General features: G+C 47.7%; 1 protein-coding gene across 1 annotated transcript in view; it reads left to right on the top strand.

Annotated features, from left to right (window-relative positions):
- SCN10A (sodium voltage-gated channel alpha subunit 10) overlaps positions 1 to 25,391 on the top strand; it is a gene marked incomplete at both ends in the record, with an annotated part of 77,461 nt that extends 52,070 nt beyond the window's left edge. The window contains 12 exons of the mRNA XM_079712606.1: positions 328 to 774; positions 2,169 to 2,309; positions 3,941 to 4,064; positions 5,076 to 5,230; positions 8,270 to 8,443; positions 12,416 to 12,538; positions 13,805 to 14,089; positions 14,814 to 14,867; positions 15,707 to 15,848; positions 16,105 to 16,205; positions 21,174 to 21,444; positions 24,184 to 25,391. Of these exons, the coding sequence (XP_079568732.1) occupies positions 328 to 774; positions 2,169 to 2,309; positions 3,941 to 4,064; positions 5,076 to 5,230; positions 8,270 to 8,443; positions 12,416 to 12,538; positions 13,805 to 14,089; positions 14,814 to 14,867; positions 15,707 to 15,848; positions 16,105 to 16,205; positions 21,174 to 21,444; positions 24,184 to 25,391 (3,225 nt within the window). The remainder of the gene's footprint in view (positions 1 to 327; positions 775 to 2,168; positions 2,310 to 3,940; positions 4,065 to 5,075; positions 5,231 to 8,269; positions 8,444 to 12,415; positions 12,539 to 13,804; positions 14,090 to 14,813; positions 14,868 to 15,706; positions 15,849 to 16,104; positions 16,206 to 21,173; positions 21,445 to 24,183) is intronic.
- Positions 25,392 to 27,769: the final 2,378 nt, after the last annotated feature.

Below are 27,769 nucleotides of genomic sequence, written 5' to 3'. Positions count from 1 at the left end.
TATAGCTGATGAGAGTGGTTCTGGGCAGGCCCATGCCTTCTCCTCTCTGTTGTCCCTGAATGTCCCTTTGCTCAGCAGGGGTGACCCTCCTCTATGGTGGAGAATGTGCTTCCAAGCCTTGTCCACGTGAAGCAAGTTGCTTGGGGCATCCCCGAGGCTCCTCTCAGTTGCTGTCAGAATGTCTGTTCCCCCAAGAAGGAAAGCATCTTGGGTGGGCAGGGAGAGGCCCCACTGTGGCTGTCCTGCCACCCAGCTGCTGACCTGGTGGGCCACGGAGGGGGTCAGCTCATCGATTGAGGGATCTTCCTTTCCACGCCTTCTCTCCAGGTGCTTAACCTGTTCATTGCCCTGCTGCTGAACTCCTTCAGCACCGACAACCTCACAGCCCCAGAGGACGACGGGGAGGTGAACAACCTGCAGGTGGCCCTAGCGAGGATCCAGGTGTTAGGCCGGCGCACCAAGAAGGCCCTTTGCAGCTTCCTCAATTGGCCCTTCTTGCTCCCCCGGCCCAAGGCAAAGCCCCAGCTGGTGGTGAAACTCCCACTCTCCACCTCCAAAGTTGAGAGCCACATTACTGTTGACACGGCTGCGGGGAGCCCTGGAGGGCTCCTGGCTCCCAGAGGCCCCAGGGATGACCACAGTGACTTCATCACCAATCCTAACGTATGGGTCTCTGTGCCCATTGCCGAGGGCGAGTCTGACCTCGATGACTTGGAGGATGATGGTGAGGAGGATGCTCAGAGCACCCAGCAGGAAGTGATCCCCCAAGCGCAGGTGAGAGTTCTCCCACGGGACAGCCACAGGAAGCAGGGAGGGGACTTAGGGCTGGAGTGACAAGGGGCAGTAGGGAAACTTTGATGAAGAGGTTTTCCAACCTCAGGGCTGGCACAGCCTTGAAGAGCCCCAGGCAAGCCCGGCATGAGACCCTTTCACATAAGGAAGCACAGGCCATGCCAAGCTTTCTGGAGGAGGTGACATTTAATCAGGGCCTGGAAGAAAGGGTCAGAATTCACCAGGCAAGCAGGGAGCAGGGGCACTGCTTGAGCCCCAGGCCACTTGGAGTTGCTTGAAATTGTCTTTCATATAGCTGCCGCATTTGCTCCACCCAACCCAGGCTCTGTGCAGGAGGTGCTAATAAGATTGCTCTAAGAACAGGATGTTGTCCAAGAGCAAGTCTCGTCTCATCTTCACCAGCAGCCTAAAAAGTCCTGATCATTATGTGACTCATTCATCCAGCTTTTCCCGACAGGGGATGTCACAGGGAAATGACACTTGTTCCTTTGGCACCAAAGAATTTGAAGCATATTTTTTGGGTTATATATATATATATATATATATATATATATATATATATATATATATATATATATATATATATATTTAAATGCTTTGCATAGTTCCTCCTTTCTACCTTAAGCTGATAAATCAACCCTCGTTAACCTCTTCTCAACAACTCAGGGCATGCACGTCTCCACAATGTAGGAAGGCAGGGGTCCCTGTGGGACCCGGGGACAGAACGCTGCTGGCCAGGCCACTAAGTGGCCTCAGACAGCTGTGCTTTGAGTCTGTAGCTCTTCCCTAGCCTCCGTCCCTTGCAGCTGTCACTGCTCTTGTGTTCCAGCAGCTGCTGTTATCAGCTGCCATATTTTACATGCCTTTGTCTGGGTGACAGCCGAGGGCAGGGCGTCACCATCCCCAGGGTAAAGGACATAAACTCTGTGACGCTGTCTCCACTCAGAGTCATTTTCAATTACTTTGGGGGTTCTTGGGGTCTCCAGAGGGCAAAGTTCACTACCACTCTGACCCCTGGACAAGTGATAATGGTCATGGCTAACATCTATGGAGCCAAGCACTGCTTGTGAAGTGCTTCACAAGTATGAGCATATTTAGTCATCAAAATAACCAAATGAAGTAGATCTTGCCTTCTTAAGTTTGCAGATGGGAAAAATGAAAATAAGAGAGGTTAAATAACTTGCCTAATGTCACACAACTTGTAAGTAATGATGCCAAATATTACACACAGATCTATCTGGCTGTATGTATGTATGTTCGTTGCATATATTAGGTCCTTGGCTCTGGCAGATGATGATGTGCAATATCTCTTCAAAGTTAGAATTAGTTAGCTGAGGGTGGGCCCAGGTACCCAAGTTGGGGCTTTCTCTCACTAGCAGGAGCAGCTGCAACAAGTCGGGAGATGTGAGGACTACCTGCCACCCAGGAGCTCAGGTTCTGGAATGTTCTCTGAGGACCTGGCTCCATACCTAGGTGAGAAGTGGAAAGACGAGGCTCCTGCTCAGGACCCTACAGAGGTAGGTATGTGAGCTTCCTGGAGAGGTTAAACAGCCTGCCGGACAATGACCAGTGGGATGGAGGGGATTGGAGGATAGGGCTGGGCGTGGGGTATTCCAGACTACACTCAACTACACTACACATGAGCAGAGGCTCATGTCTCATCTTGGGAATTTTTAAAGTCCTTCCATACCTCTGGGCTAATCAGCATGATTTCACCGGGAAGAATGAGGTTCCATAGACTGGGGGACCGAGGACCTGTTCCTCAACCTCTCTGAGCCTCCGTGTCTCCCTCTGGGAAGCTGAGTGGTAATGGCTACTTGGTAGGATTCTTTTGAAGCTTCAATGAGATGCTGCTTGTCAAATGTTTAGCTCCTGCCTGAAAAGGAATAAGTGCCCAGAAAATGACAGCCAAGAAAAAAGGAAACAAAAGACAGTGCACAGAGAAAGTTAAGTATCTTTCAGAGCCAGCAGATAAAAGTCGGAGTTGCTGTGGGTGAGGAAGTCTTCCCTGTGACCATCTCCCACCTCCCACCCCCGCTTTCTGTTGTCCACACTGTCTTCTCGGGCCAAAAGCAGACTGGTGCCGGGGAGAGGCTATCTGTACTGAGTGCTGTACTGACAGACTTACATAGACTGAGCAGGAAGAAGATCTTATAAGAGGTAAAAATAAACTTGGTGGTTTCATTACAAATCTTTAAAGAAAACAAGCTACATTGAAAGAGGTATCTCTAAAGGTTTAGCATCTGTAATAGCACTGTATTAAATGCAAGAAGTTAACTTCACACCTAGCCACTGAGTGCCGATGGTGACAGGCACCGGGTAAGCAAAGATAAGGAAGACATAATTCATCCCAAAGTTATCAAGCCCATCAGCTTGAGGAGTGCCAGCCACTGGCTGTGTGCCTCTGGGCAAGGCTGACCCAGCGGGGTGAGAGAAGAAGGTGGGATGAGAAGGGATTTGAGGGCTCTGGGTGAACACCAGCCTCTTGGTTCCAGTTGGGTGAGGGTTGCCATCTTCTACACGTGGAGAACATGTTTCTGCTGAGCATTCTAAGGACTCCCCTGGCTAGTTTTCTCTACTCGGTGTTTTCAGTACACTACTGCTGGGGATTGTTTTTGTTTTTGTTTTGATTTTGTCCATGACCCTAGCCAGGCAGGGAGGATCTGACAGTGACAGATGGGGACCCACCCCACCATTTGGGTCCATTAGCCAAGCGATCAGGTTTACTAATATGAGAGCAGCTTCAGCTCCTAATTGAATTCATCTGGAAACATTATAGGACTGAAGCTGCCAGGAGGGCAACAGGGCCCCTGCAGCATTGCTCCATGATTAAATATTCAAGCCCAGTGAAGGCTGAGAGTCTTTATGGGTGTAATTACCGTGTCTCAGGCCATCGCCAGCCCTCCATCAGGGGCCTGGAGGTTTAAAGCCTCACACAGCTGAACCTCTGGGGCTCTTCAGAGAGCATGACTGTTCTGGGGCTCAGCTGGCAAGGCACCAAAACAGAAGGGACGCCATGGTGGGTCCAGCCCTGAGGGGCTCTCTCTGCATCTCGGAGCTCTGAGCCAGTCGGACCTGTGGTGACAGGGTGCAGATTCACTGGGCCCCTCAGAGAGCTGGGTTCACTGCTGGGGCTTCTGCCCTGCAGGGAGTGGATGACACGAGCTCCTCAGAAGGCAGCACTGTGGACTGCCTGGATCCTGAGGAGATCCTGCGGAAGATCCCCGAGCTGGCGGATGACCTCGATGAGCCAGATGACTGCTTCACAGAAGGTAGAGTGGCAGCCACAGACCTCCTCCACTTGACATTCATTAGGGCCAGAATCCAGCTCAACAAGTACTCATCTGGTCACCTCTGTGTCCAGGGTTCTGGCCTGGGGTTCAGGGGAGACAGGCAAGCAGTGCCCCTTGCTCCTCACTCCCAAGCTTGAGGGCCCAGTATCAAACACAGATGCCAGACTCGCAGCAGCTGACTGGTAGGATCTGCATCTCATGCCACGTCAGACCTGGGAAACAGATGCTCTGCCTTCCTCATCACCCTCGAAAACACCTCACTGAGTTATAAACCAGCCCTCTTGAGGTTGAAAGGGAAAAGGTAGCCACCACCATAAACCCTTGACTTGGGACATAAAAGGACCCAGAGGAGGGCCATGATGCACCTGTGTCCCTGCATCTCCTATGTGACTCTTAAAGGCAGAACCTGCATCTTACTCTTCTTTTTCCCCAATGTTTAGAACAGTGAAGCCTGTTATATTCTCAATAGATATTTGTGCAATAAGTGAATAAACATATAGTTCATACTATGAAAGTAAGTGTGGCCTAAATAATTAAACAAACAAAGAAACCACTTAATTGAGTTTCCACTTTCACATGACCCTTAGCTAGGCTGCCCCCAGGCCCCATTCCAGCCATGTGGAGACCCCCCAGTTCAGCACAGGCTCAAGGCATAGCCCCTCAGACACCCCCAGGCTCAGGCCCCATGTCTTGTCAAAGCTCCAGAGAAGGTGGGATAAGGATAAGGACTATACTATCATCTGTAGGGAGGAAGATGCTTGGGAGAAGGTGAGAGTGGGCAAGACCAGTGGTGGAGAGGGACACCTGAAGGGCACGATGGAGAGACCACCTGAAAGGGACCCCACTTCTCTCATATTCCAGGAAAGAATTCTTTTCCAAAATAGCGGCAAGTGTGTTTCTCTGCAGAGTGGTTTCCCTTCAGGGCTGGAGTCAAAACATGCCTCCTTTACCAGTGGGGCATCACTCACCATCAGTCCCCTCTCCCCACAGGCTGCATTCGCCACTGTCCCTGCTGCAAAGTGAACAGCTTCAAGTTTCCATGGGCCATGGGCTGGCAGGTGCGCAAGACCTGCTACCTCATTGTGGAGCACAGCTGGTTCGAGAGCTTTATCATCTTCATGATCCTGCTCAGCAGTGGAGCGCTGGTAAGCGGAAGTAGGGGTTCCATGCCACAAAGCCCTCCAGGTGGGGTCTCCACCATCCAAAGGCCCTGGAGCTGCAGCAGTGGGCTCCCCTGATTCCTGGGCTGAAAGTCCCCAACGTGTGGCTGGAAGGCGAGCTGCAGCCCAGCATGAGGACTCCTCTTAGCAGGAGGGCATGGTAGGTGCTTGAGGGGCCCATGTCATGGCCTGTTACACCTGGCTGCTTGGATTTCAAGCAGTGAGTGTATACATCCCACTTTATTGTTGGGGAAACTGACACTCAAAGGGTTTATGGGACTTGTCCAAGGTTACCCAGCTTGTCAGTAGGAAAACCTAATTTTGCCTTCATTTAATCCCGAATTCCCTGATTTTCCACCTTCTGACCTCCCAACACACTGCCCTTTTCTGAGGGCCCAGTACGAAGAGGACCATCCTTGCCTGCCCTGTCAAGCCGCTTGCAAGTACTGCTATCACTCACTCAAATTGCATGGCAAATCATTACAACAGCACTTCTCAAAATTTAATCACCCGGGGAACTTGTTAAAATGCAGATTCTGATTCAGTAGATCTGGGGTGGGGCCTGAGAATTTGCATTACCAACAAGCTCCCTCATGATGCTGACACTGGTCCACAGGCCACACTTTGAATAACAAGGCCTTACAGTCCTCTAGATTCTGAGTTAAGAGACTTCCTAAGCCCCTTGCTGGGTGTTGAGCTTTGTAGGACAAGGAAGGATGTTCTCTCTGCACCATGGCGTAGGCTCACTACACAGTCTCAACTAATCTTCCCAATGAACCAAGGTAGACGTAGACACAGGAAGGGACTCATCCTTGGCTGTCCACATTTTATGGATGAGGACGTCACAGCCTAAAGACACGGAGGGACCTGCCCAGGCTCCCAGCTCATTAGTTAAAGGGAGGACTAGCATCCCACTCTCTTGATTCATGGTTCCCAGTGTTTCCACTTGTCTTGCTCCCTGTGTGCCATTTACTCCCTGAAAACAATCTACGGACCATCTGGGCACCCACTTAAATGCCGTATTTCCCAGGAAGGGAGCCCAAACTGCTCAGGGTGTTGTCTCAGCCTTAGGGAGGAGCAAAGGCAGGTGAGAAGGTTTGATCTGAGAGATGGAAGGAAAGCTAGGTCAGCAAGGGCACAAAGCTGAGGGAGAAGAGTCTCACGGAGCAGGCTGGCCTGCCATCTTGGAGAGGGGGTGGCAGCGTCTGATGGTGCCCACTGCCCTGGCACAGGGTGGTGACAGCCCCCCTAGAATAGCAGTCTCAGAGCAGTCCTGAGTGCAGAGGCCACACTGCGGGGCAAAGGGAGGCTGGGCAGTGCATTCTCCACACCTGCCCTTCCCTCTGTCCTGCAAATGATAACCTCAATCATTTGATGAGGACTAAGTGCTTTCTTCATCACCTCCTTCCCTTGTCCGTCTCCTCCCCTTCTCCACACACCCCTGCTGCTCCCCTGCCCTCCCATCCCGGCAGGGAGCTCACATCCTAAACCAGCTGCTGGCCCCACCCCAGTGCTCTCCCTCCCCTCCCCATCTCCTTCCCCAAGGGACTGAACTGGCTGGCCCCAAATTTAGTCTTCCTTATGCTTCTACTTTGAGTACATTAAAAAAAAAATAGCATGAGTTTTTATCTGACAAAGTAAAGAGAAAAAAAATACTTGGAAATTATAGGAAAACGCGAAGAAAAAATATCACCCATTTTCCTATCACTCAAAGAGAATCTCACTTTGAAAACATTTTGGTGCATTTCCTTCCCATCTTTCTTAGGCATGTAATACATAAATATTACAAAACGGAAACCACATTTGTGCATTCTGTAATTTCTCAGTAAATTTTCTCACTAATATGGTCCTCCTACCTCATTAAATGGCTGCAATGTAACTAACCCCCAAGCTCACTCCTAATAAGCATTGAATATCCTATGCACACTCCTTTGGAAACGTTGGCTTATTTCCCGTCTTAGGTCTAGCTTTAGAAGTAGAACCAGAAGCAGGAATTCTTGTGCAGTTTGTGGAGGGTGTGCTTTGAGCTGGAGCATGTGAAGGAAGTAGGACAGAACAGGGAATGGAGCTGGGAAAAGACATGGGTTCCCATGAAGCCCAGCCTCAGCCTGATCCCACAGGAACTCTGAAGCATAAAGGGCCTCACGGGACTGTCCCACCTTGAGGCAAGGGGATGGTCAGACCCTGGCTGTGGCTGCCCCCAGAGGGGTGATATAGTCTCCTAAGGCAGAGGCACTTCCCTTTAGCCCAGGGACGTGTCCTCAGGCAACAGGGGCATTCACCAGCCTTTAGCAACCAATGTTCACAGCAGCTGGGGATGGTCATACTGGCTCCTTAAACAGGATCTAGGTGGGACACCAACAACATCTAGTGTCCTTAGGATACATTCTTGAAGGCAGAATTGCTGGATTTCTAAAAGCTTTGAGTCATATTACCAAGTTGGGGTCCCAAAAACTGAACCGGTTTTCACTCCGCCCAGCTGTATATGAGAGTAGCTGATTCCCCACAGCCAAACCGACTGCGGGGTTCCCCCCGACCATCCACTCCCATCCATGCCCTTTCCTCTTCATCAGTCTGATAAAAGAAAAATGGCATATTCTCTTCATTTGAATTTCCTTGATTACCAATGAAATGCAGCATTCTTTTTCAGAGTTCACTGGTGAGTCTTACTTTCATTTTCACGAACATCCTTTGTTGCTTTTATTTTTAAACTAAGTCACTGTTAGCAATCCCTTTGGTTCACTTCCAAAATCCAATTAGAGAAGGTTTCCTTTCTCACTTGTGTTCAGCTCCCCTGCAAAGTATAAGCAGGGCTGTGTGTCCCTGTTGGCTCCGAGGAAGTCCTCGTTTGTATCTCGCAGGGCCTCCTCCACTACCCCACCCTACCTCCCAGAGCAGAGAAAAAAAATGAAGCAGGCAAACTGGTTACCAAAGCTCTCTCAGGGGCTCACTGGGTCCTTCCCTGTCCCTGGGCCCCGGTGCTGTGGGTCTAGGCTGCCTACCATTTTGCTCCTTTCCTTCCAGGCCTTTGAAGATTTTTACCTTGACCAGAAGCCCACGGTGAAGGCCTTGCTGGAGTACACCGACAGGGTGTTCACGTTTATCTTTGTGTTTGAGATGCTGCTCAAATGGGTGGCCTATGGCTTTAAAAATTACTTCACCAATGCCTGGTGCTGGCTGGACTTCCTCATCGTGAACGTGAGTGTCTCAGTGGGCACTTGTGGGCTTTGGGGTCCTTTCCCCTGGCTGATGACTGCAACTAATGCAAAGGAAGCTTGGAGGCCTGGCCTTCAAGGGTGACTCCAAAGAGAAGTCTTAGCAAGGGGTCTGAGAATAACCCTGAATACCTGTGATTCAGATAAGATCCAGGCAGTACATGATTCCAACACAACAGTGACATTCAGCTGAGTCTTCAGTTCCTAGGTCTCCATCCAGAAAGACTACTTACTACCTCTGTATTTTACATCCAAAGCAAGATGGCACATGACCTTGCATCCATTGTCAGGGCTTCTAGACCTAGAGATGCTGAGGACTTTCTGGCACAGAGAACCTGCCCTCCCACTGACTCAATGATCCCCAGCCCTGGCTGCACTTTAGAATCACTTGGGAAGCTCTTAAGAACACAGTGAGCAAACACTACTCTTCCCAGAGATTGGAGTCTTACTGGTCCTGGGTGGAGTCCATGCATCAGTATTTTGTAAAAGCCCCTGGGCATGTCCAATGTGTAGACAGGATTGAGAACCACTGAGCTTAAACCAGTGGTGTCTCCCCAGTGACACTAAAAGGGGCAAAGGGTCCCTTTGGAGAGGTGATGAACTGGAGCTCATGTATTCAGATGAACCTGTGGCCACTAGCCCTGCATTAGAGGATTTACCAAGTGCCTCCCACACATTAAACTTGAGATTCCCCAAAGGTGTGAGGAGACCGTCCTCAATAAAGTCTCCTAAGAGCTCTCCTAGCCCCCAAAACCCGGAGTGAGCTCCTCCTCCTCTTAACCATATAGTCCTCTATCTATCCAAGCCCTTGCAGTCTTGGCTTTTCAGGATGGCTGCCTGAGCTATTTGTTCACTGCTGCATGTCTGAGGGTCCCTGCAGGTGGGGGAGGCACGTGCTATGTTTGCCTCTGCTTCCCACACTCTCACAGCCACTGGTGCCAAGGTCTGCACATCAGAGGTGTTAGGAAATGTGTCTGTATTTGGTGCTTGCCTCCTGAAGCTGGATGGCATCCAGTTCAGAACATTCTGTCCAGCCTCCTGTGTTGGCAGGTCCTCCACAGCAGGTCTGTGCACCCAATTCTCTTCTTTCCTGATACCAATGTGCTAGCAGCGTCAGGCCACTGTACCACAGGGATTAGCTGTGAGGCCTGCAATCTGAGTCACAGGTGATAATTTTGTACATATCATATAATTATTCATAAATGAAAGGAAAATTTTATTCCAGCTACCCACTCTTGTTAGGGGCAGTCACTTCTAAGTACTCACTAGTTTCAGTCCTTATCCCCTGATGTGGTCACCCACTCATCCATCCATCCATCTGCCTACTAATTCTTCCTTCTGACCATCCATCCCTCCTTCCATCTATCCGACCATTCACCCTTCCTTTTTCCTTCCTTCCAAACATCCATTCATGTTTACTTCTTGTTTATCCTGTCAGTCCTCTCCTTCCATCCATCTATTCTCACTCTTCTTTCCCTCCTCCCTTCTGCCCATCTATTCATCCTAACCTTCCTTCCATCCCTCTATCAATTTGTCCTTAACCCTTCTATTTTTTTATCTTTTGACTTGTCTTTCTATTGAACTATCCAGTCATCTAACCTACTATTCACTCATTCAAGCACCTTCCATCCAATTTTCCTTCTGTTCACACATTTTCCATCTTTCTATTCTTCCTTTACCTCATCCATCTATCCTTCCTTTCTTCCACCCATCTGTCCACTCACCTCTTTTTCTTCCATTCATCCATCCACCCACCCATTCTTCCATCCAGTCAACCTTCCATCATTCTCTAATCTCTTCCATTCCTCTACCCATCTCTCTATCTTCTCATTCATCCATCATTTATCCAGCCATCCGTCCTTCCCCAATTCATCCATCCCATTCATCCACTATCCATGATTTTATATTTTATCTTTCTTCTTTGCTTTCTTTCTTCCATTCTTCCTTTCAACTCTCATATCCATCTTTGTATCATTTAGTCCATTCTTCTATCCAACCATCATTCAACTTTCCATCAAGATTTCTTCCTTCTTTCTTTCCTTCCTTCCATCCATCCATCCCAACATGCCTCTCTCTATTTTTTCAATTTATCCAATGCTTATTTATATCAATAACTACTGCATATAAGATTGTTTTATGAAGTGCTTTGGGGGGGATAGAAGCCAAGAAATAAAAATTCCCTATCTCCAGGAGTTTATACTTTACTCTTCTAGCAGATAGGACAACAGAGAGAAATAAACATATGATGAGGGAGGATGTGATGAGCACTGCTGGAAATAGTGTCTTAGGGACATAGAGACATGAACCTGCTTCCACTATGGGGGTGGCGTAGCTGGGCAGGCTTCATATAGGAGGTGGCATTAGATATAAGGCTTAAAATGAACAGGAGCAACAAGGTGCAAAAAGGACTGGGGGTGGTCAATCTTAATTAAAGAATGACCCTGGGCAAAGGCACAGACACAGGTACATTTAGGGAACAACTTGATTTGGGTAGGATACGTGGGTGAAATATGACTGGAAAAGCAGGCTGTGGCCATATAATACAGGCTAAGGAGTCTGGAGCTTATTCTGAGATGATAAAGCATCAGTGAAGGTTGGGAGTAAGAGAGAAACATGATCATAATCAAATTTGCAGAGGAGAATGGATGGGATGGATGCAATACAGGAGCCTAGAGACCATTTGGGAGGCTTGTGGCCTGAGCAGTGGGAATGGAGCTGGGCTTGGATGGGAGGGCTTTGTTGGAGAGGCCCTAGCTCCTAATTGCCCCAACTGCAGATTTTGCACATGAGGCAGACTTCCCAGAGGCTGAGCAAAAGACTGAACAGGGTCCAGCATGGAACTGGCCCCAAACCTCCTGCTCTCACTAAGCCAGGCAGCTGGGTGCCACCTGCTGGTGTCTGGAGCCTTGCCTGGTTGGAGGAAGGGGGTCATTTCCATTCCAGTTTTCTGTCCTCGTGGAATAAGCCACAATTCAGAGAACAGGCATTGTTTGGGGCTCTAGCACCCAAGTGTAAACCCTTCCCTTTCTGACATTCCCTCCTAGCTGTCAAGATAAGCTGAGCCTGAATTCAGCCCACCAGTCGTGGTGCAGTTGGGGGTCTCCCAGGATTGGGTCACAGTCTCTGGCAAGCTCAAGCCAATGCATAGGGTATCTCCCTGGCACCTTCAAAGTTCCTGGAAGGTGTGACCATTTTTCGATGTAAGTTTGTACCTTTGCAGTCCTTGGTCCAACACTTTAAAAAATGCAAAACTGACCAACCAACAGGGACTCACAACTCAGTCATTGTATCTCAGCTATCTGTCAAAGCTGAATCTCCTGGCCCCATGCCAGTCACTCTTCCTGAAAAACTGCAGAGCTGTGAGGGCCTCGGAGTTCTCTTAGTCTGATTCTTCATTTTACAAAGGTTGAAAGTACAACCTGCACTAACAAGGCACTGACCCAAGGTCACAAAAATATCAGGGTTGAGAGGGAACTAGACCCCACCCAGCTCAGGACTCTTTCTTCCCCACTTTTCTCAGCACGTACAATCAAGACTCACTTTATATTCCTCAAGATAGACTTCCTGCGTACCCCCCATGAAGGGCCAGCATCTCTCCAAGTCTCTGAAAGTCAGTCAAATTTTAAAGGCTGTTGGGACCTGGCTGGTGCCTCTAGAGAGGAAAGGGAAGGCTGATTTACTACACTGGGAGCTTGATCACCTACGTACAAGGGGGTGGCGATGTGGGAGACTGAGATTTTCTTGGCCAAAAGTTCAGATAAATGATGAATGAAATCTTTAATGAAAGAGAAGAGATTGGACTCTCACTATACCTCTCATTGGAGTTCGGAATAAGGTGGGAGCCAGGATGATGGCTCTGACAGAGTAGGGAGTGGGAGGGATTTCCTGTCTCCATCCACCAGGGTCAACTTTCTGGAACCCTAGGGTGATGCTTTTGCTCTCTGCTTGCACTCAGATCTCACTGACAAGCCTTATAGCGAAGGTGCTGCAGTATTCTGATATGGCATCCATCAAAGCCCTTCGGACCCTCCGTGCCCTGCGGCCACTGCGAGCCCTGTCTCGATTTGAAGGCATGCGGGTAAGACCTATCTCCTAACTGCTCTGGTCTGCAGCATTTGGTACCCATTCCCCCTTTACGCCCTCCATACTACTGACCCTGAGCTCCAGGCCCTATCCCCACAGGTCAGCTCAGGGGTCCCCACTTTCTGCTGTCACGTTGGTGGTGCTGCAGTATCCTAACTCTCCTAGTTCTCCTTCAAGTCCCTCTGTAAGCCCGCTTCCCTTCTCACCTCAAACATCACATCTACCAGGACTCAGACCTCACTCTCTCCTGCTCTTAGTGAGGCAATCCTGCTTCACAGAGTCACAAGCATCTCTTACCTCAATCTCCCCACCCTGTCTTTTGTCCTTATTGCCAAAATCTCTGGAACACCCCAAGCTCTTCATCTTTCCATGACAAATGAGCCTTGCCTCTGACACTCCATTTAAATGCAGTGACATTAGCAGCTCAGCAGCTCAGTCACTACCCACTGGAATGCATCTTCTCTCCAACCCAGCAGAGTCATTGGGTCCTATGGATTCTCTCCTTTTATCCATCCCTCTCCTCATCCAAGGCTTTCAGCCGCCACCTCGCCCTCACTGTCTTCCTCAGGATAGAATGCTCACAAGTCTGGCCCTTGTCTTATGGGGGATGAGGGACTGCTCATTTTCTTCCCTCCCCTTCCACATAATTATGAAAGTCTTCTGGTACAGAAAGAAAGGTTTGCTTTCTTCCTCCACCACTGCCTCAAAGAAGACATCGTACCTTCAAAACAAAAGTGGACTTTTAAAATTAACTTGTACCTTTACAAACGCTAGGAGCTTATGATTGAAATACTTTGATGTTTATTTTATTTTATCTCCAGGTTGCTAATTTACAAATAAGCAAGTTTGTGAATATGGATTTGGGTTTTCACTGATTCTTGACCAAAGCACACTATAAACTGTATTTTATAAACATATAGTTTATAAAATAAAGCAAAGTTCTAGAAGTCTGTATGTGCAAGTACAAAACACACACTGGCACCCCTAAATGAGTATGTATGTGCTTGTAAATATGTCCATCTCCTCAGTCCTAAGGAGAGACACTGAAAACTGCCCTGAATGAACTTTAGAGAGAATGTATAAACCCATCCTCACTGCCCAGTGTCTCTGTCTTCTGAGTCTGAATTATGGCTCTAATTAACCCACTTCTCTTGCTTCCACTGGCTCATGAAGCAGCCCGAGTGAGGGTAGAAGGAACTGGGATCGGGCAAGAAGGGTGTGGCATAGGTGGGGTTCCAGGTCTTTCTGCCTTTCCCCCCAGGTGGTGGTAGATGCCCTGGTGGGCGCCATCCCCTCCATCATGAACGTTCTCCTCGTCTGCCTCATCTTCTGGCTCATCTTCAGCATCATGGGTGTGAACCTCTTCGCAGGGAAGTTTCAGAAATGCATCAACAAGACCAGTGAAGGCTTTCTTCTTGTGCCTTGGACTACTGTGAATAACATGTCTGACTGTGAACGTCAAAACCACACTGGAAGCTTCTTTTGGGTCAATGTGAAGGTCAACTTTGATAATGTTGCAATGGGCTACCTCGCACTTCTGCAGGTGGTGAGTCCTGAGATCAACCATGTCTCTTCCTTTGGCTGCTCGATAAAGTGGAGGGCCTGGGGTCTCCCAGAAGATGCTATGTGGAGACTTTGCAAGGGGTAGCACTCAGTGTGAAGTGAGATTATTCCCTGTTCCTACAGACTGCACCATGAGGCTAGAGGGCCCTACCAATGAGTGTGATCTCCCAGTAGTACAATTAGACCAATTTGGGCTAATAGAAGAGAATAAAGGGATAGGCCTGCCATGGGGCTATATCAGGTGATGACTTAGAATTCACTACTTGTACAATATAGACCTGGTATAGCCACACAGACTGAACAGTCTTCTATTGCAGATCATCTCCTAGAGGGTAATAAATTATGTTCCAGTCTATTGTAATGATAGATAATGCTTGTAATGATGACAGTCAATAACATTCATGCTTCCATTCATTCATTCATCCTTTGCCTTCATCCACTTGTTCATTCAGTGTTAATGCAATTGCTTATACATTTGTCATGCAGTTACCCACAACTTCCTGCACTCCACCCTTTGTTCATGCATTCGTTCAACAACTAGTCTCTGAGTAGCTATGTAGTGCCAGGCACTGAAATCAGAGACATGTCAGAACTGGCTTCCGGGGGACCAGTGCTCTATGAGAAAAACAGACAAATAAGTGAATCAAAACAGAGGCCAATGTAGATGGATGGGCAGACACTGAGTGGCCTCTGTTCCTTGTTTCCAGGCAACCTTTAAAGGCTGGATGGACATCATGTATGCAGCTGTCGATTCCCGGGAAGTGAGTCTCAGCCCGTGTTGCCTACCGCCTCCCCCTCTGTGCCTCCCGCCCACATTAGTCTATTTGAAATGGAGTGAAGGTGGCCTTGGTGCTGGAAGAGGTGATCACCCAGCAGTCTGGCACTATCCCCCCCTGGAACAGTGTCCAGCTGGCCTTCTGTTGGATATTTAAGCTGACCTAGTCTCCTAGGCTTCTCAAGTTCTTCCTCTGTTCACCATTGAGGAAATTATCAGATAACCCCTAAAGGACTGTGCATGAGGGCACTCCCTGGGCAGAGGCAGGGCCAAGGGCAGTGGCTAGCTAGAACAGTGGAATTTCAGGTACTGTCACGGCAGCCAGGTGGAGGAGATGGGTGCTGTTGGGGAAGGACCCTTTCCTGCTGGGGCACAAGACACCGCTGATGCCCTGCCCCATATCCCCTCAACCCACCTCTGAGTTCACTCTCATCCTTTGTTTCTTATTCTGTCTGAGATTTGATTTTCTTCAGTGCCTCAGAGCTGGCTCAGCAGCTCTTCCCCCAAGGGCAGAGGACTTCGAGTCTACAGGGGCAGCCCTCACAGATAAGCTCTGGGAGTCTGTAGATAAAAGCTCTAACTTCCCTGTCCCTTGGAGGTACAATTCTGAAGTGTGTTCTACAGTCCTTAGAGCATGGAGTGCCTGTTGCCCATGGTAGTGGTGCTGCCTTTATCCTGTTCCTGCCTCCCCCTCTCTCACTTCTGCTTCCTGGGATCACCTCCCAAATAAGCCACCTGCAGCCAGGTCCTTGTCTCAGGGTTCTTTGGGGTAAACACAAGCTAAGATGCCCCCTCGTCCCCATGCCCCCACTTGTCTGCTCACAGGTGAACATGCAGCCCAAGTGGGAGGACAACGTGTACATGTACTTGTACTTCATCATCTTCATCATTTTTGGCGGCTTCTTCACACTCAATCTCTTCGTTGGGGTCATCATTGACAACTTCAACCAACAGAAAAAAAAGATAAGTGGGGCTTAGGTGTTTCTGTGGTAGTGATGAGTCTTAGACTTACCGTCGGTCCCCGGGCCTCGTGACTGAAGCAACACTAGTCACAGCCCCCATGCCTGACCAGGAGCCCAATCTTGGCCTTTAGCACCAACACCAACCTTTGCCCCCTGATTGCAGGCTTCACCCCTGTCTGGGGTCTGGGCCCAGAGAGGGCTGAAGGCTGCCATCTGGGGGCAATAACAGTGGTGTGTGTTATCCTATCTCTCTGCACTTAGGGGGCCAGGACATCTTTATGACAGAGGAGCAGAAGAAGTACTACAATGCCATGAAGAAATTGGGCTCCAAGAAGCCCCAGAAGCCCATCCCACGGCCTCTGGTGAGCTCCAGAGCTCACCTCTCTAGCAGAGAGTGTCTGGAAATCCAACCTGACAGCCCATGCCTGTGCTGGTAGGCGTCTGGCCAATGCTCTCTGTGGAGGAGGAGATCTGGGTTGAGTTTGAGTATGAGGTAATGAGAGTTCCCAGGCCCAAGGAAGAAAAGTCTGCAAGAAGCAACTCTGATCTTCTGGAGTGAGCATACTCCTGCAGGTGTTCCAGATAGACCTGTTTAGGGAAGTACTTGAGTTGCCCAACAGGCTTAAGTTTCCAGCACCACATCAGGAACAGATTAGGCTAAATGATAGTAAGGATGGTTAGAGCCCTGAAATGAAACATTTGTGGTTATGCATTTTGATGTAGGTTGCAATGGATTGCCAGCCTCACCCCACATTCTACCCCATGCCTACAGGAAGACAGAGAGGAAATAGCTAAACCCAACCACCCTGGGATCCTGGGCCCAGTCATGGTCATGGTCAGGTGACACAATAGGAACCAAAAATTATCCTACTCTAGTGTTTAAAGATTGACCAAAACTTAGAGGCATACTCCCCTGTGATTCCTTTATTCACAAAGATCCATGGCACAATCCCATTAGCCCTTCCCCACACAAGGGCAAAACCTAAGGACCTTTAGCAAAGGTACAGGCCTTTCCCTAAATGAATCAGGGAGACTTACGTTCTGTTGGCCAAGACATTAGAATTTCTAAATCAAGGCATGGGGTTTGCATAAGATACTAAAAACTTCATGAGCACAAAGTCTTAAAAACATTTACAGGAGGAAAAGAAAATGCTATGACCTTTCACATGCTTTACTTGGAAACAGTGGTCACAAATGTATTACTATTCTCCATTCTGATAAGAAGTGTTACAATGGGGAGTGATAAGATGTTCAGACCTCTGTAGGGGCAGAGGTGTCCTTCCAAATACCTCATAAGATCAAGATAACTGGGGTTGAGTTAGCCTGAGGGAGAGTCCCTAAGGCTCAGGGAGTATCCCTCCAATGTCCAGTGGGCAGGAACAGGCACAAAATTAGAAGATGTAGGTGAAAGGCTGAGCCCAGCCAATCAGAGTCAAGCAGGGGTTACGGGAGAAGGATCCTAAGACCTAATGAGAAGCGAGCAGTTAGGTCTCTGCTGACCTTTTCTGGTGGCTGGACTGATATTGAATCCACATTTGAACAGACACCAAGGTGTTCTGTGCTGGAGTCAACCCTTGGCAAAATCATGACAGTTTTGGGTACCATTCCCTACATACTTGCTCCATCTCTCTATAACATCTCAGCTTCTCCCCTCTCATCAGCCAATCTGACAGGCCACCATAGCTTCCTTCTCTCAAGGAAGACAATTTCCTTGGGACAGGGTGAGCTGCATTTCCAAAAGCGACCCTGGAAAGGACACTATCTTAATATAAAGGTAGGAACCTAATGCTGAAATTCCAGGCACTGCAGTAGGAGTGGAAGTCAGTGGTTGGGCAGGAAGACCTACAACAGAATCATCATGTCTCCTAATCAAGCCATCCCCAAGGTCCTCCAAGGTTGGCACTGGAGGAGGTCTTCCATATGGATAAGCGAAGTGAGACCTCATAGCCCAGCTGTGTTCCTGACATGAGCCATCCCTTTGGATGGGAGGGGGTGTATATTACTAACTAACTACCCACACTATAATAGCTTTAGTGGAGGAACATGGCTCTCTCCTTAATATTCTGGTCGAGGCATGGCAAACATTATTTCCTTTGTTCCCTTTAGCATAGCTGAGGCAAGGCTGGAACATTTAAACAAGACTTTGAGGTTTAGGGATACCAAAAGGGAAACTAGCAGATCAGGGCCCAGGCAGCAATTGGCATCTGGCTGCTCTCCAGAGCCCACGAGCCTTGGCGCATCCTAGCTCCTGGCCGGCATCCATATGGCAGGCAAAGTCTTGGCACCCACCCCACAGTGAGACAAGCCTGATCATCTGCCCTCCACAAAGTCCAGAGCCAAGAAAGAAGCCCAAGCAATAAGAGAAATGAGCACTCCCTCCTAAGACTCACCTTCCCAGCTCCAGTTTCCTCCTCACTAGATTATTGGCACTGGAAAGGCCATCTTCTTCCCTGAGGGGTCCCAACAGGTTGAGCTGGTCAGGTAAGCTGAGCATTGGCACAGGACTCTGCTCCACAGGTGCATGGGTGACAGTTCATGGTAGGGCCAGCCTTGGATGACATAGGGACCTCCAACACAGGCATGTACATACTACTCCTTGCCACACGTGAAGCCCAAGTTCTAAATCTTATGCTTCATCCATAGCAGAGACTAAGGCTTCCACAAGACTGGGATATTTTATTCTATAACATTCCCTACTATAGAAACCACTAAAAGCAGGTTTCACATACTCCACTTTATAGGAAAATAATTGGCTCCAGAATATCACATCATCAGTCACCCACTTCATCATCTCTGAGAGCCCCAAGGGTTGCAAAGAAGTGATCCCTGCCCACAAGCTAAGCCAAGAGCAACTAGAAAGCTGCTCCACTACCCAGCAGCTGAATATCCAGGGCAAACTTGATGCCCAGAACTTAGTAATGTTACCTGCTGTGTTTAATTAGAAGTCGTGAATGGGCTTCTTTTTTTTTTTTTTTTTGCCATTTTCAGTGATGAAATGAAAGCTATTAGTGGCTCAGCATCTCAGAAAAGACATGAGCCAGCAGCCACGCCTGGAGCCAGACCCACTCTGATTCTTTGCTCAAACCCTGCAGGGTAGCAAGCCATCCCCACCATGAAGCAGAAAGCAGGAACCAACCTCTGTCACAGCCCTTCTCCCCTTTGTGGCTCCTGGGAGCTCCCTGGTGAGACTCATGACAGGTTCCTTTCTCCCTCACAGCCACTCATGCAGAGCCCTGTACACAGACACATTCAGGAAGTGCCTTTTGTACAGAATTAAATGTAATCAACCTAGTGGAGTGGCTTTATAATTCTGTTTGAAGTGTGTGTAATTCAGAGCTGTCCGTTCTGTCATCCATTCATTCATCTGCCTATTGATCATCTGTTGCATTCCAGATACTATGCAGACACTGGGGATAGGGCAGCGAGATGTTCCTTCCCTCACAGAGATGACAGTCCAGTGACACAGGAAAACAATTAGTAAAAATCACACACATATTAATTCACAGGCTGGAGAAATTGCCAAGGGAGAAAGAATGGGGTGAAGAGCAAAGGGTACATAGGACTAAGCCTTGAGGAACGCTAATATCTAAAGGTTGAGTAAAGAAGACTCAAAAAAGAGCAGACAGAAAGGCAAGAAAAGAACCAGGGAAGTAAGGCCTCTGGGAACCAAGAAAAGAGAGTTTCAAGGCAGAGGGGACCATAAGCGATGCCAAACCGGTATTTTGGACGTTACGAGTGATCTTAACAAGCACCATTTCAATGGCAGGATGGGGACAAAAGCTGTGTTGGAGTAGGCTGAGGCGTGAATGGGAAACAGTGATTGCACACAACTCCTTCAAGAAATTTGACTGTGAAAGTGAAGAGAGAAGTAGGCTGGTAGCTGGAGAGAGATGTGAGATTCAGGAAGATTTTTCTCTAAGTTAGGAAAAACTAGGTCATTAGAGATTTAGGTAAGGAACTGAGAGCTAATAGCCAAGAGTGGCCAAGTGTGGCCAAGAGTCTCACTCGTCAGTAATGAAGCAGAGGGACCAGGAGGTCAGTAAGTGGTAGCAATGAAGAGGGGGCAAAGGAAGGCTAACTTGAAGACACAGGCATCAGAGGAGGAAGGGTTTTACAAGACATAGGAGGAGCAAAGGTCTGGGAGTGACAATGGGGAACAAGAGGGACCTCAGCTCTGCCCCCAGCCCTGGGGTCCATGGCGTGAGGAGAGTGAGCAGCCACTGAGTAGGAGGAGGAGTTTGCAGATCAAGGCAGGTGAGTCCCACAGAGCTCAGAAGTGTCTGAGAAGGTGAGGGTGGAGGATGAGGTTGGAATCAAGAGCTTACAGACCAGTAAGATGTTAACAGCACAGGAAAGTCTAGAGGGCCACACCAGGAAAAATTTTTTAAACACCATAAAAATAACCCCCTAAAAATGATCTCTTGGTTGTCCAGGCCACTCTGCCTCTCTCCAAGAATGCAAACAACCAAGACCTGCTTAGACATCTGCACAGCCCAGGAATAAAAAGAACATTTGCAGGAATCAGTTGCACCACTACACTTGGCTTTACCCTCAAATAAATACTTTTTCAAGCAGTTCTTGGACTCTCACTCTATGCAGGGCACTACAGGAACACAAAATTAAATAAGACATGGCTCTATGCTCAAAGAGCTCGTTGTCTAGTAGAAAAGAGAAGTATACATGAAACACTAGAACTCAAGACTGACTGTAAAGGTTGTGGGAGCCCAAAGAAGGGACAGAGCAATGCGGTGTGAGGTGACTGAGGAAGATTCCCTGGAGGAAGTGGGGCTTAAGAGAGATGGATCACTCAAGGCTATGGGGATTGATTGATTCATTGATTTTACATCTTTATTGGAGTATACTTGCTTTACAATGTTGTGTTAGTTTCTGCTGGACAACAAAATGAATCAGCTATATGTATGCATATATCCCCATATCCCCTCCATCTTGAGCCTCCCTCCCATCCTCCCTATACCACCCCTCTAGGTCATCACAAAGCACTGAGCTTATCTCCCTGTGATATGCAGCAGCTTCAAGGCTATGGGGATTTAGATGGCCAAGAGAAAGGACTGGAGGGGCACTGCAAGTGGAGGGAAGAGCATGGACAAGGACAAAGTGCCTAGTGACTTCATGGGGCCAGGAGAGGCAATGAGGTAGAAACAACTAAGAGTGAGATTTTGGAGGGTTAGGACTCTGCTTCTGTTGGGACGTGGAGTGTGAGGGAGACAAAAGAGACAGACTTAAAAAACCCATCTGTGAAGAACACAGCCTCTCCAGATGCCTGATTTATGTTGTCAAAAGGCCTGATGTACCATCTCTTGTTTTCTCAGAACAAGTACCAGGGTTTTGTCTTTGACATCGTGACCAGGCAAACTTTCGACATCATCATCATGGTCCTCATCTGCCTCAACATGATCACCATGATGGTGGAGACTGATGAGCAGAGTGAAGAAAAGACAAAAGTCCTAAACAAAATCAACCAGTGCTTTGTGGCCATCTTCACGGGCGAGTGTGTCATGAAGATGTTCGCCTTGAGGCATTACTACTTCACCAGTGGCTGGAATGTGTTTGACTTCATTATCGTGGTCCTCTCCATTGGAAGTAAGTGGGCATCGCATGTGGTGGGGACACCCAGCCTCTGCTTGGGCTTGTTTTGGCTGCTCTTTCAAAACCAAGGGGACAGCTAACAAACTTTTAAAAACCTACGTTGTATGTTAGAGGAGTCCAGTATTTGCTGCTTTGCAAGAGCAGCAGATTTTAAATGCCTCGGGCCTCTCAGTGAAATGCAGAGGTTCCACTAGCCTTCTCCATGCTGCCATGAAGGGTATTCAGGCACCTACTGTGTGTGCAGCCATCGCCAGAAATTTGGGAGCCGATAGGGAACAATCACTCACAAGAAAACCTAAGATGATGGAGTTTCCAATGGGTCTTATCTTTATGGCCTTCAAAGCAGAGAGTGGGTGGTGTGGTGTGAGGTGAGTCATAAAATACTTTCTGGAAAAGGAGGTGGTTGCCAGAAGAGTGAGGAAAGACTAGGAGGAGATTGTTCAAAGGAGATTCTTAAGTCAAGGGTCTGGAATTAAATCTCTGTATAACTGTCCACTTAGGGAATATGAGTGACAGAAAAGTCAAGGGACCATTGCCAAGAGATCAATGCTATTATGACCTAGTCTGGGTGTTGTTGAATGACAGGCTCAGTATTTGGGGGCCAACGGTGTTCAGAGAAAATGAATGGAGTCAGAGGTTAAAGTGGGGATTGGAGCCACCATAATTGAGTGCTTGCTGAGTTCTGAGCACTGGGCTGGGATCCATGGATCTCCACAGCAGCCCTGGGAAGGAGTGTTACTATACTCATTTTATACATTTAATATGGAGCCTCAGAGATTAAGAAAGTTATGCAAGGTCATATAGTTTGTAAAGGGTGGAGCTGAATTTAGACCATGCTAACGTTCTTTTTAATAAACTAACAGCCTCCTACCGACCAAGATACTGTCCCTGGCCTTCGTGTGGTTTTGCCAAAGTTGGATCCTATAAAGGCCAAATCCCAGCACGCCAGGTTTACTTTGCATTGTAAATATATCCTGACCTATTATATCGTGACCTGCTTACTTTTCATGTCAGGGCATAGCTGTAGATTTTATTTTCCATTGATTTACCATCAAGAGCTAATAGCATCTGAATACAACTCGGTGGCACTTAATCTCTCTGTCCTGGTGCTGAAACACAGCCTTGGGTTGTGTTTGTTTGGGGAGTTTAAATTTATTTTTGTTTTTTGTTTTGTTTTATTTTCCTATTGCTGCTGGGTTTTCCAGGGGCAGGACGTGGGAAGTTTGTTTTGTTTGTTTGTTTGCCTTCCAAAGTGAGAGACTCTAAAGGCCATTTTAAATTTTATATTAGAGAAGGGAGCTTGCTTATGTGACTTCCCATATCAGCACTATAGAAATAAAATATACTCAGAGTACTCCATTCTATCATGGGGACACCTTAACTACCAATTCCTATGACCTACACGGCAACACCCGTCACTGGACAGAAATCACTCATAACGACAGCTCGAAAACAAGTGCAAGAACCCACTAGCCATTCTTCCACTCTCCCTCCCTCTCCCCTTCTTCCTTTCCACCTGTAAGACATGTATTGATTGTCTAATTGTTACAAGTGTGAAGACTCATTCTCCCTTGTAAAGGTAGGCTAGTTGGCTGGCAGAATCTTAGTAGATTATAAAAACACATATGTATCTCACACTATGGGAAAATGCCCCAGTTAAACTGGACTTTAAGAGAGGGGTTTCATAAAGATTTCATAATACAAAATTATAATTATCCCAATTCTCCTCCATTTCCTTCCTCCTTCCAACACAATACTGTGACCACCCATATTCATAGGACAAAAGGCGAGTAGGAGAATGGGATCAAGGGCACCCTGGCGAGGAGAGAGAGCTTCTATCATACCCCTCACCATTTCTCCTGAGAGGTTTTGAATCCTGTTTGACCTAAAGGCCTTGCCTAATCTTTGGTGGTCTTAACAGGCCTCCACAGGTCCCCAAGACCAAGCTTCACAAATCTTCAAGTTAGATATCACATAGGGAGATATACACACTCTTGTTCATAGTTCGGGTTAGGGGGCTATAAATGACCTTAAACCAACCCATCTCTAGGCCCTAACACAGAGTTCAAACACAGCTGGAAATGAAAGAAACAAATAAAATCTATTATGCAAACAGCTGGCCATTCAAAACCATTCTGTTTTAGCTGTCAGCAAGTTGCCCAATTCCTCAGGGCCCTTATAATTAATACTAGGCTCTGTACAATTATCCACAGGACCATGTGCCAGGAACTGAGTCAATCTTCTCAGTAGGAGATAGGGAGATGAATCACAGTGGGTCCCAACCTTCACAGGGCACAGGACCAGGGTGGAAGTAAAGGCATGACCCAAAGGCTGAATTCTCAGGGAAGAGCCGGGTCTGTGTTACAGACGGAAACAGACAAAGGACTGTGAGCATATGGAACAGGGTGCAATCACTTCCAGCTGAACTAGGCTGCAGAAGTTGGGTTTTGACCATGTAGGTTGACTAAGAATGTATCTGGATGGAGGGAAAGATAAGAACATGGTGGGAAAGGTGAGACATACTTGAGGGAGACAGGATTTATGCAGTGGACACTTACTGAGCCCCTACTTTATGCCATCCACTGTGCCAGGCTCAGAGGGTCCAGAGTCCCTGAGTATGGATGCTCACTTGGAGGTCCATACCAGGCAGAGAAGAGGGGGTGTGATCCAGCCAACCTTGTCAGGGCTCATGGTTGGAAGTACTAATTAGATAATTTCCCCTCACTTTTAAAGGCCTGGTGTTTTCTGCAATTCTTACATCACTTGGAAATTTATTCTCCCCAACGCTCTTCCGAGTCATCCGCCTGGCCCGGATTGGCCGCATCCTCAGGCTGATCCGCGGGGCCAAGGGCATCCGCACACTGCTCTTCGCGCTCATGATGTCCCTGCCCGCCCTCTTCAACATTGGGCTGCTGCTCTTCCTGGTCATGTTCATCTACTCCATCTTTGGCATGGCCAACTTCGCCTACGTCAAGTGGGAGGCTGGCATTGATGACATGTTCAACTTCCAGACCTTCGCCAACAGCATGCTGTGCCTCTTCCAGATCACCACGTCAGCAGGCTGGGATGGGCTCCTCAGCCCCATCCTCAACACGGGGCCTCCCTACTGCGACCCCAACCTGCCCAACAGCAATGGCACCAGAGGGGACTGTGGGAACCCTGTCGTGGGCATCCTCTTCTTCACCACCTACATCATCATCTCCTTCCTCATCGTGGTCAACATGTACATTGCGGTGATTCTGGAAAACTTCAATGTGGCCACGAAGGAGAGTACGGAGCCCCTGAGCGAGGATGACTTTGACATGTTCTATGAGACTTGGGAAAAGTTCGACCCGGAGGCCACCCAGTTCATTACCTTCTCTGCCCTCTCAGACTTTGCAGACATGCTCTCTGGCCCCCTGCGAATCCCAAAACCCAATGGGAATATATTAATCCAGATGGACTTGCCCTTGGTCCCTGGAGATAAGATCCACTGTTTGGACATCCTGTTTACCTTCACCAAGAATGTTCTGGGAGAATCTGGGGAGTTGGATTCTCTGAAGGCAAATATGGAGGAGAAATTTATGGCAACTAATCTTTCAAAAGCATCCTATGAACCAATAGCAACCACCCTCCGGTGGAAGCAAGAAGACATTTCAGCCACTGTCATCCAAAAGGCCTATCGCAGCTACGTGCTGCACCGCTCCATGATGATCGCCAATCCCCTGCCTGTGCCCAGGGCTGAGGAGGAGGCTGTGTCACTCCCAGATGAAGGCTTTGTTGCATTCGTGGCAAATGAAAACTTTGTGCTTCCAGACAAATCTGAAACTGCCTCTGCCACATCTTTCCCACCATCCTATGACAGTGTCACTAGAGGCCTTAGTGATCAAGTCAACTTAAGCACATCTAGCTCGATACAAAACGAAGGGGAGGCTGCCACTAAGGAAGCCACTGGGCCCTAGTGAGGACCCTCCAACATGGGCATGTCCAGCTCTGATGTGTCCTTCTGCTCTGTGACAACTTACCACCACTGCCTCACCAACACATGCCACTGGTCACAATGTCAGAATGGGGCAGGGAATACAGTTGGTACCCACCTTTGGAGAAACCCTCACACACCAACAGGAGTCAGAAGCCAAGGGCATCTCCACTGTGACTTCCCTTTTAATTTTCAATATCAGATGATGGGTTCCCTTACTTTCCAGAAAATGTCCCTGGTCCTTTTATTTTGATGGTGACCAGAGCTTATATTTACCAAGACAAACACCTCAGGACCAGAACTTCCAAAGATATATGGCAAGGATGTTGCTAAAGGTCCAAGGTCATCCTCTGTGAAACACCACATAGAGATTGGCAGTGTTATTTAGGATTTTGCATGACTGCATGCTGAGAGCTGCCAGACAGCTGCTCCAGCCCAGGGTAATACCTGTGGTCTATGTCATGAAAGGCCTCTGAGATACCCATTAAAATTAATATTTTTAAAGGTATGTCAAAACCAATGTTATATCCTAAAGCATCATTTAAAAAAATTATGTGGGGCTTCCCTGGTGGCGCAGTGGTTGAGAGTCTGCCTGCCGATGCAGGGGATACGGGTTCGTGCCCCGGTCCGGGAAGATCCCACATGCTGTGGAGTGGCTGGGCCCATGAGCCATGGCCGCTGAGCCTGCGCATCTGGAGCCTGTGCTCCGCAACGGGAGAGGCCACAGCAGTGAGAGGCCCGCGTATCGCAAAAAAGAAAAAAAAAAATTATGTGACACTGACATGTCATAAATCACTTCTCCTTCACTTTCTGGGTTCCTGATATTTTGCAGTTTGGGTTCAGGCTGGGTAGACAGGAAGGAGCACTGTCCTGGGAGCCTGTTCTCATCCTAACTACCTCCCACTGCTTGCCTGGCTGACCTGGGCCAAACTCATTCCCCTCTGAACCACTTCCCCATGGTGGCGGGGGGCAGAGTGGACAGTCTTTGCAGCCTTTGCGTTTCACGTTGTAGAACTCAGTGATGCCCTGTCCCAATTTAGATGATGAAAATACTCTCCCCTGAAGCGGCAATGGCTAGACCTTTCTGCTGTATGGCCAAAAGACAGCTTTTGAATATATTCTAGAGGCTGTTTCACATCTCACAGACTTTAAGGATAGAAGTTTTCACATTCCCCTCGGACCAGGACTCCATAATTAGCATAATCAAAAATAAAGGGACATTTTGAGAAAGATGATCTGGGAGACAAAAGGTAAGGCCAATACTTTCTTTAACTCATCCTACAAATGTTTTTAAGTATCTATTATATGACAGGCACTGCTCTAAGCACAAGACATAATGAGAGTTAAGCCCCAAAAGATTCACTGGATTTATGCAGTGAATGGAGGAAGGGTTGTCAAGGGATGATATTCAGGCCAAAGTCACATGGCAGGTTTTGAGATGAAGGAGATTAAGAAGTTCGTGTGATAGCATAAGACATAAAGTGTCTTAATGAGAGCCATGACTGTCTATTAACTCTTGGGACATTCCCTGACATGAAGACAAGGTTCAGGTCAATTCATTGATATGTATTTTATTGCTTCATAAGATTTCCTGTTTATTCAATTACAAGGACTAAAGACTGGTCCCCCTTACAGGCTTCATGGACACAGATTTTTCTGGGACCACACAGAAAAATCTATCCTTTCTCTATCACATTTGGCCCAGCAGAGACCAAAGAGGCTTTCAAAATGCTTGTTGGGGTTTGCAAGCACCCACAGAAGCAGGTTAATAAGATGATGATGGAATAGCTAAGGGCACAGGCTGACCCAATACATATCAGCTGTTCTCTGGATGCTTGGTTTGTATCTAAAAGATGAGTTCAACCAAATGGCACTGGACCAGAGAGCACACATATTCACTGTGCAGCTACTTCAACAGCTAAATCTCATGCAGCCAATGAAAATGCCCTCGGAGAGGATGCTTGCCCAAGTGTTTATAAGACAGCTGGGTGGACAGAGAGCTTGGGGACCGGCTTACTTTTACAGTGTTTTGTGGAAGAATTAAATGTACCCAACCATCAGACTAGTTTTATTAAGTAGATGATATTATTCTCAAAGATATTCTTGTTACATATTTTGTCCCAGGTTGTGAGTTGAATTGTGTCTCCCCCAAAAGATAAGGACCCCTACCTAAAACTGTATGGTACCTAGCAATCTGACCTTATTTGTACTTAAAATCAGTTCATCTATATTTGAAAGGCAAATCTATAAACGTTTTAGAAGATAATATAGGAAACTCTGTGACCATGAAATTTTAAAAAGGCTGATAAACTTGACTACATTAAAATTTAGAACATAAATTCATGAAAATAGATCATTAAA

The sequence above is a fragment of the Hyperoodon ampullatus genome, assembly GCF_949752795.1.
Source record: "Hyperoodon ampullatus genome assembly, chromosome: 10".
NCBI classification, from domain to species: Eukaryota; Metazoa; Chordata; class Mammalia; order Artiodactyla; family Ziphiidae; genus Hyperoodon; species Hyperoodon ampullatus.
The sequence above is the reverse complement of the archived record's forward strand: the minus strand, read 5'-3'. Positions and strand labels throughout refer to the sequence as shown.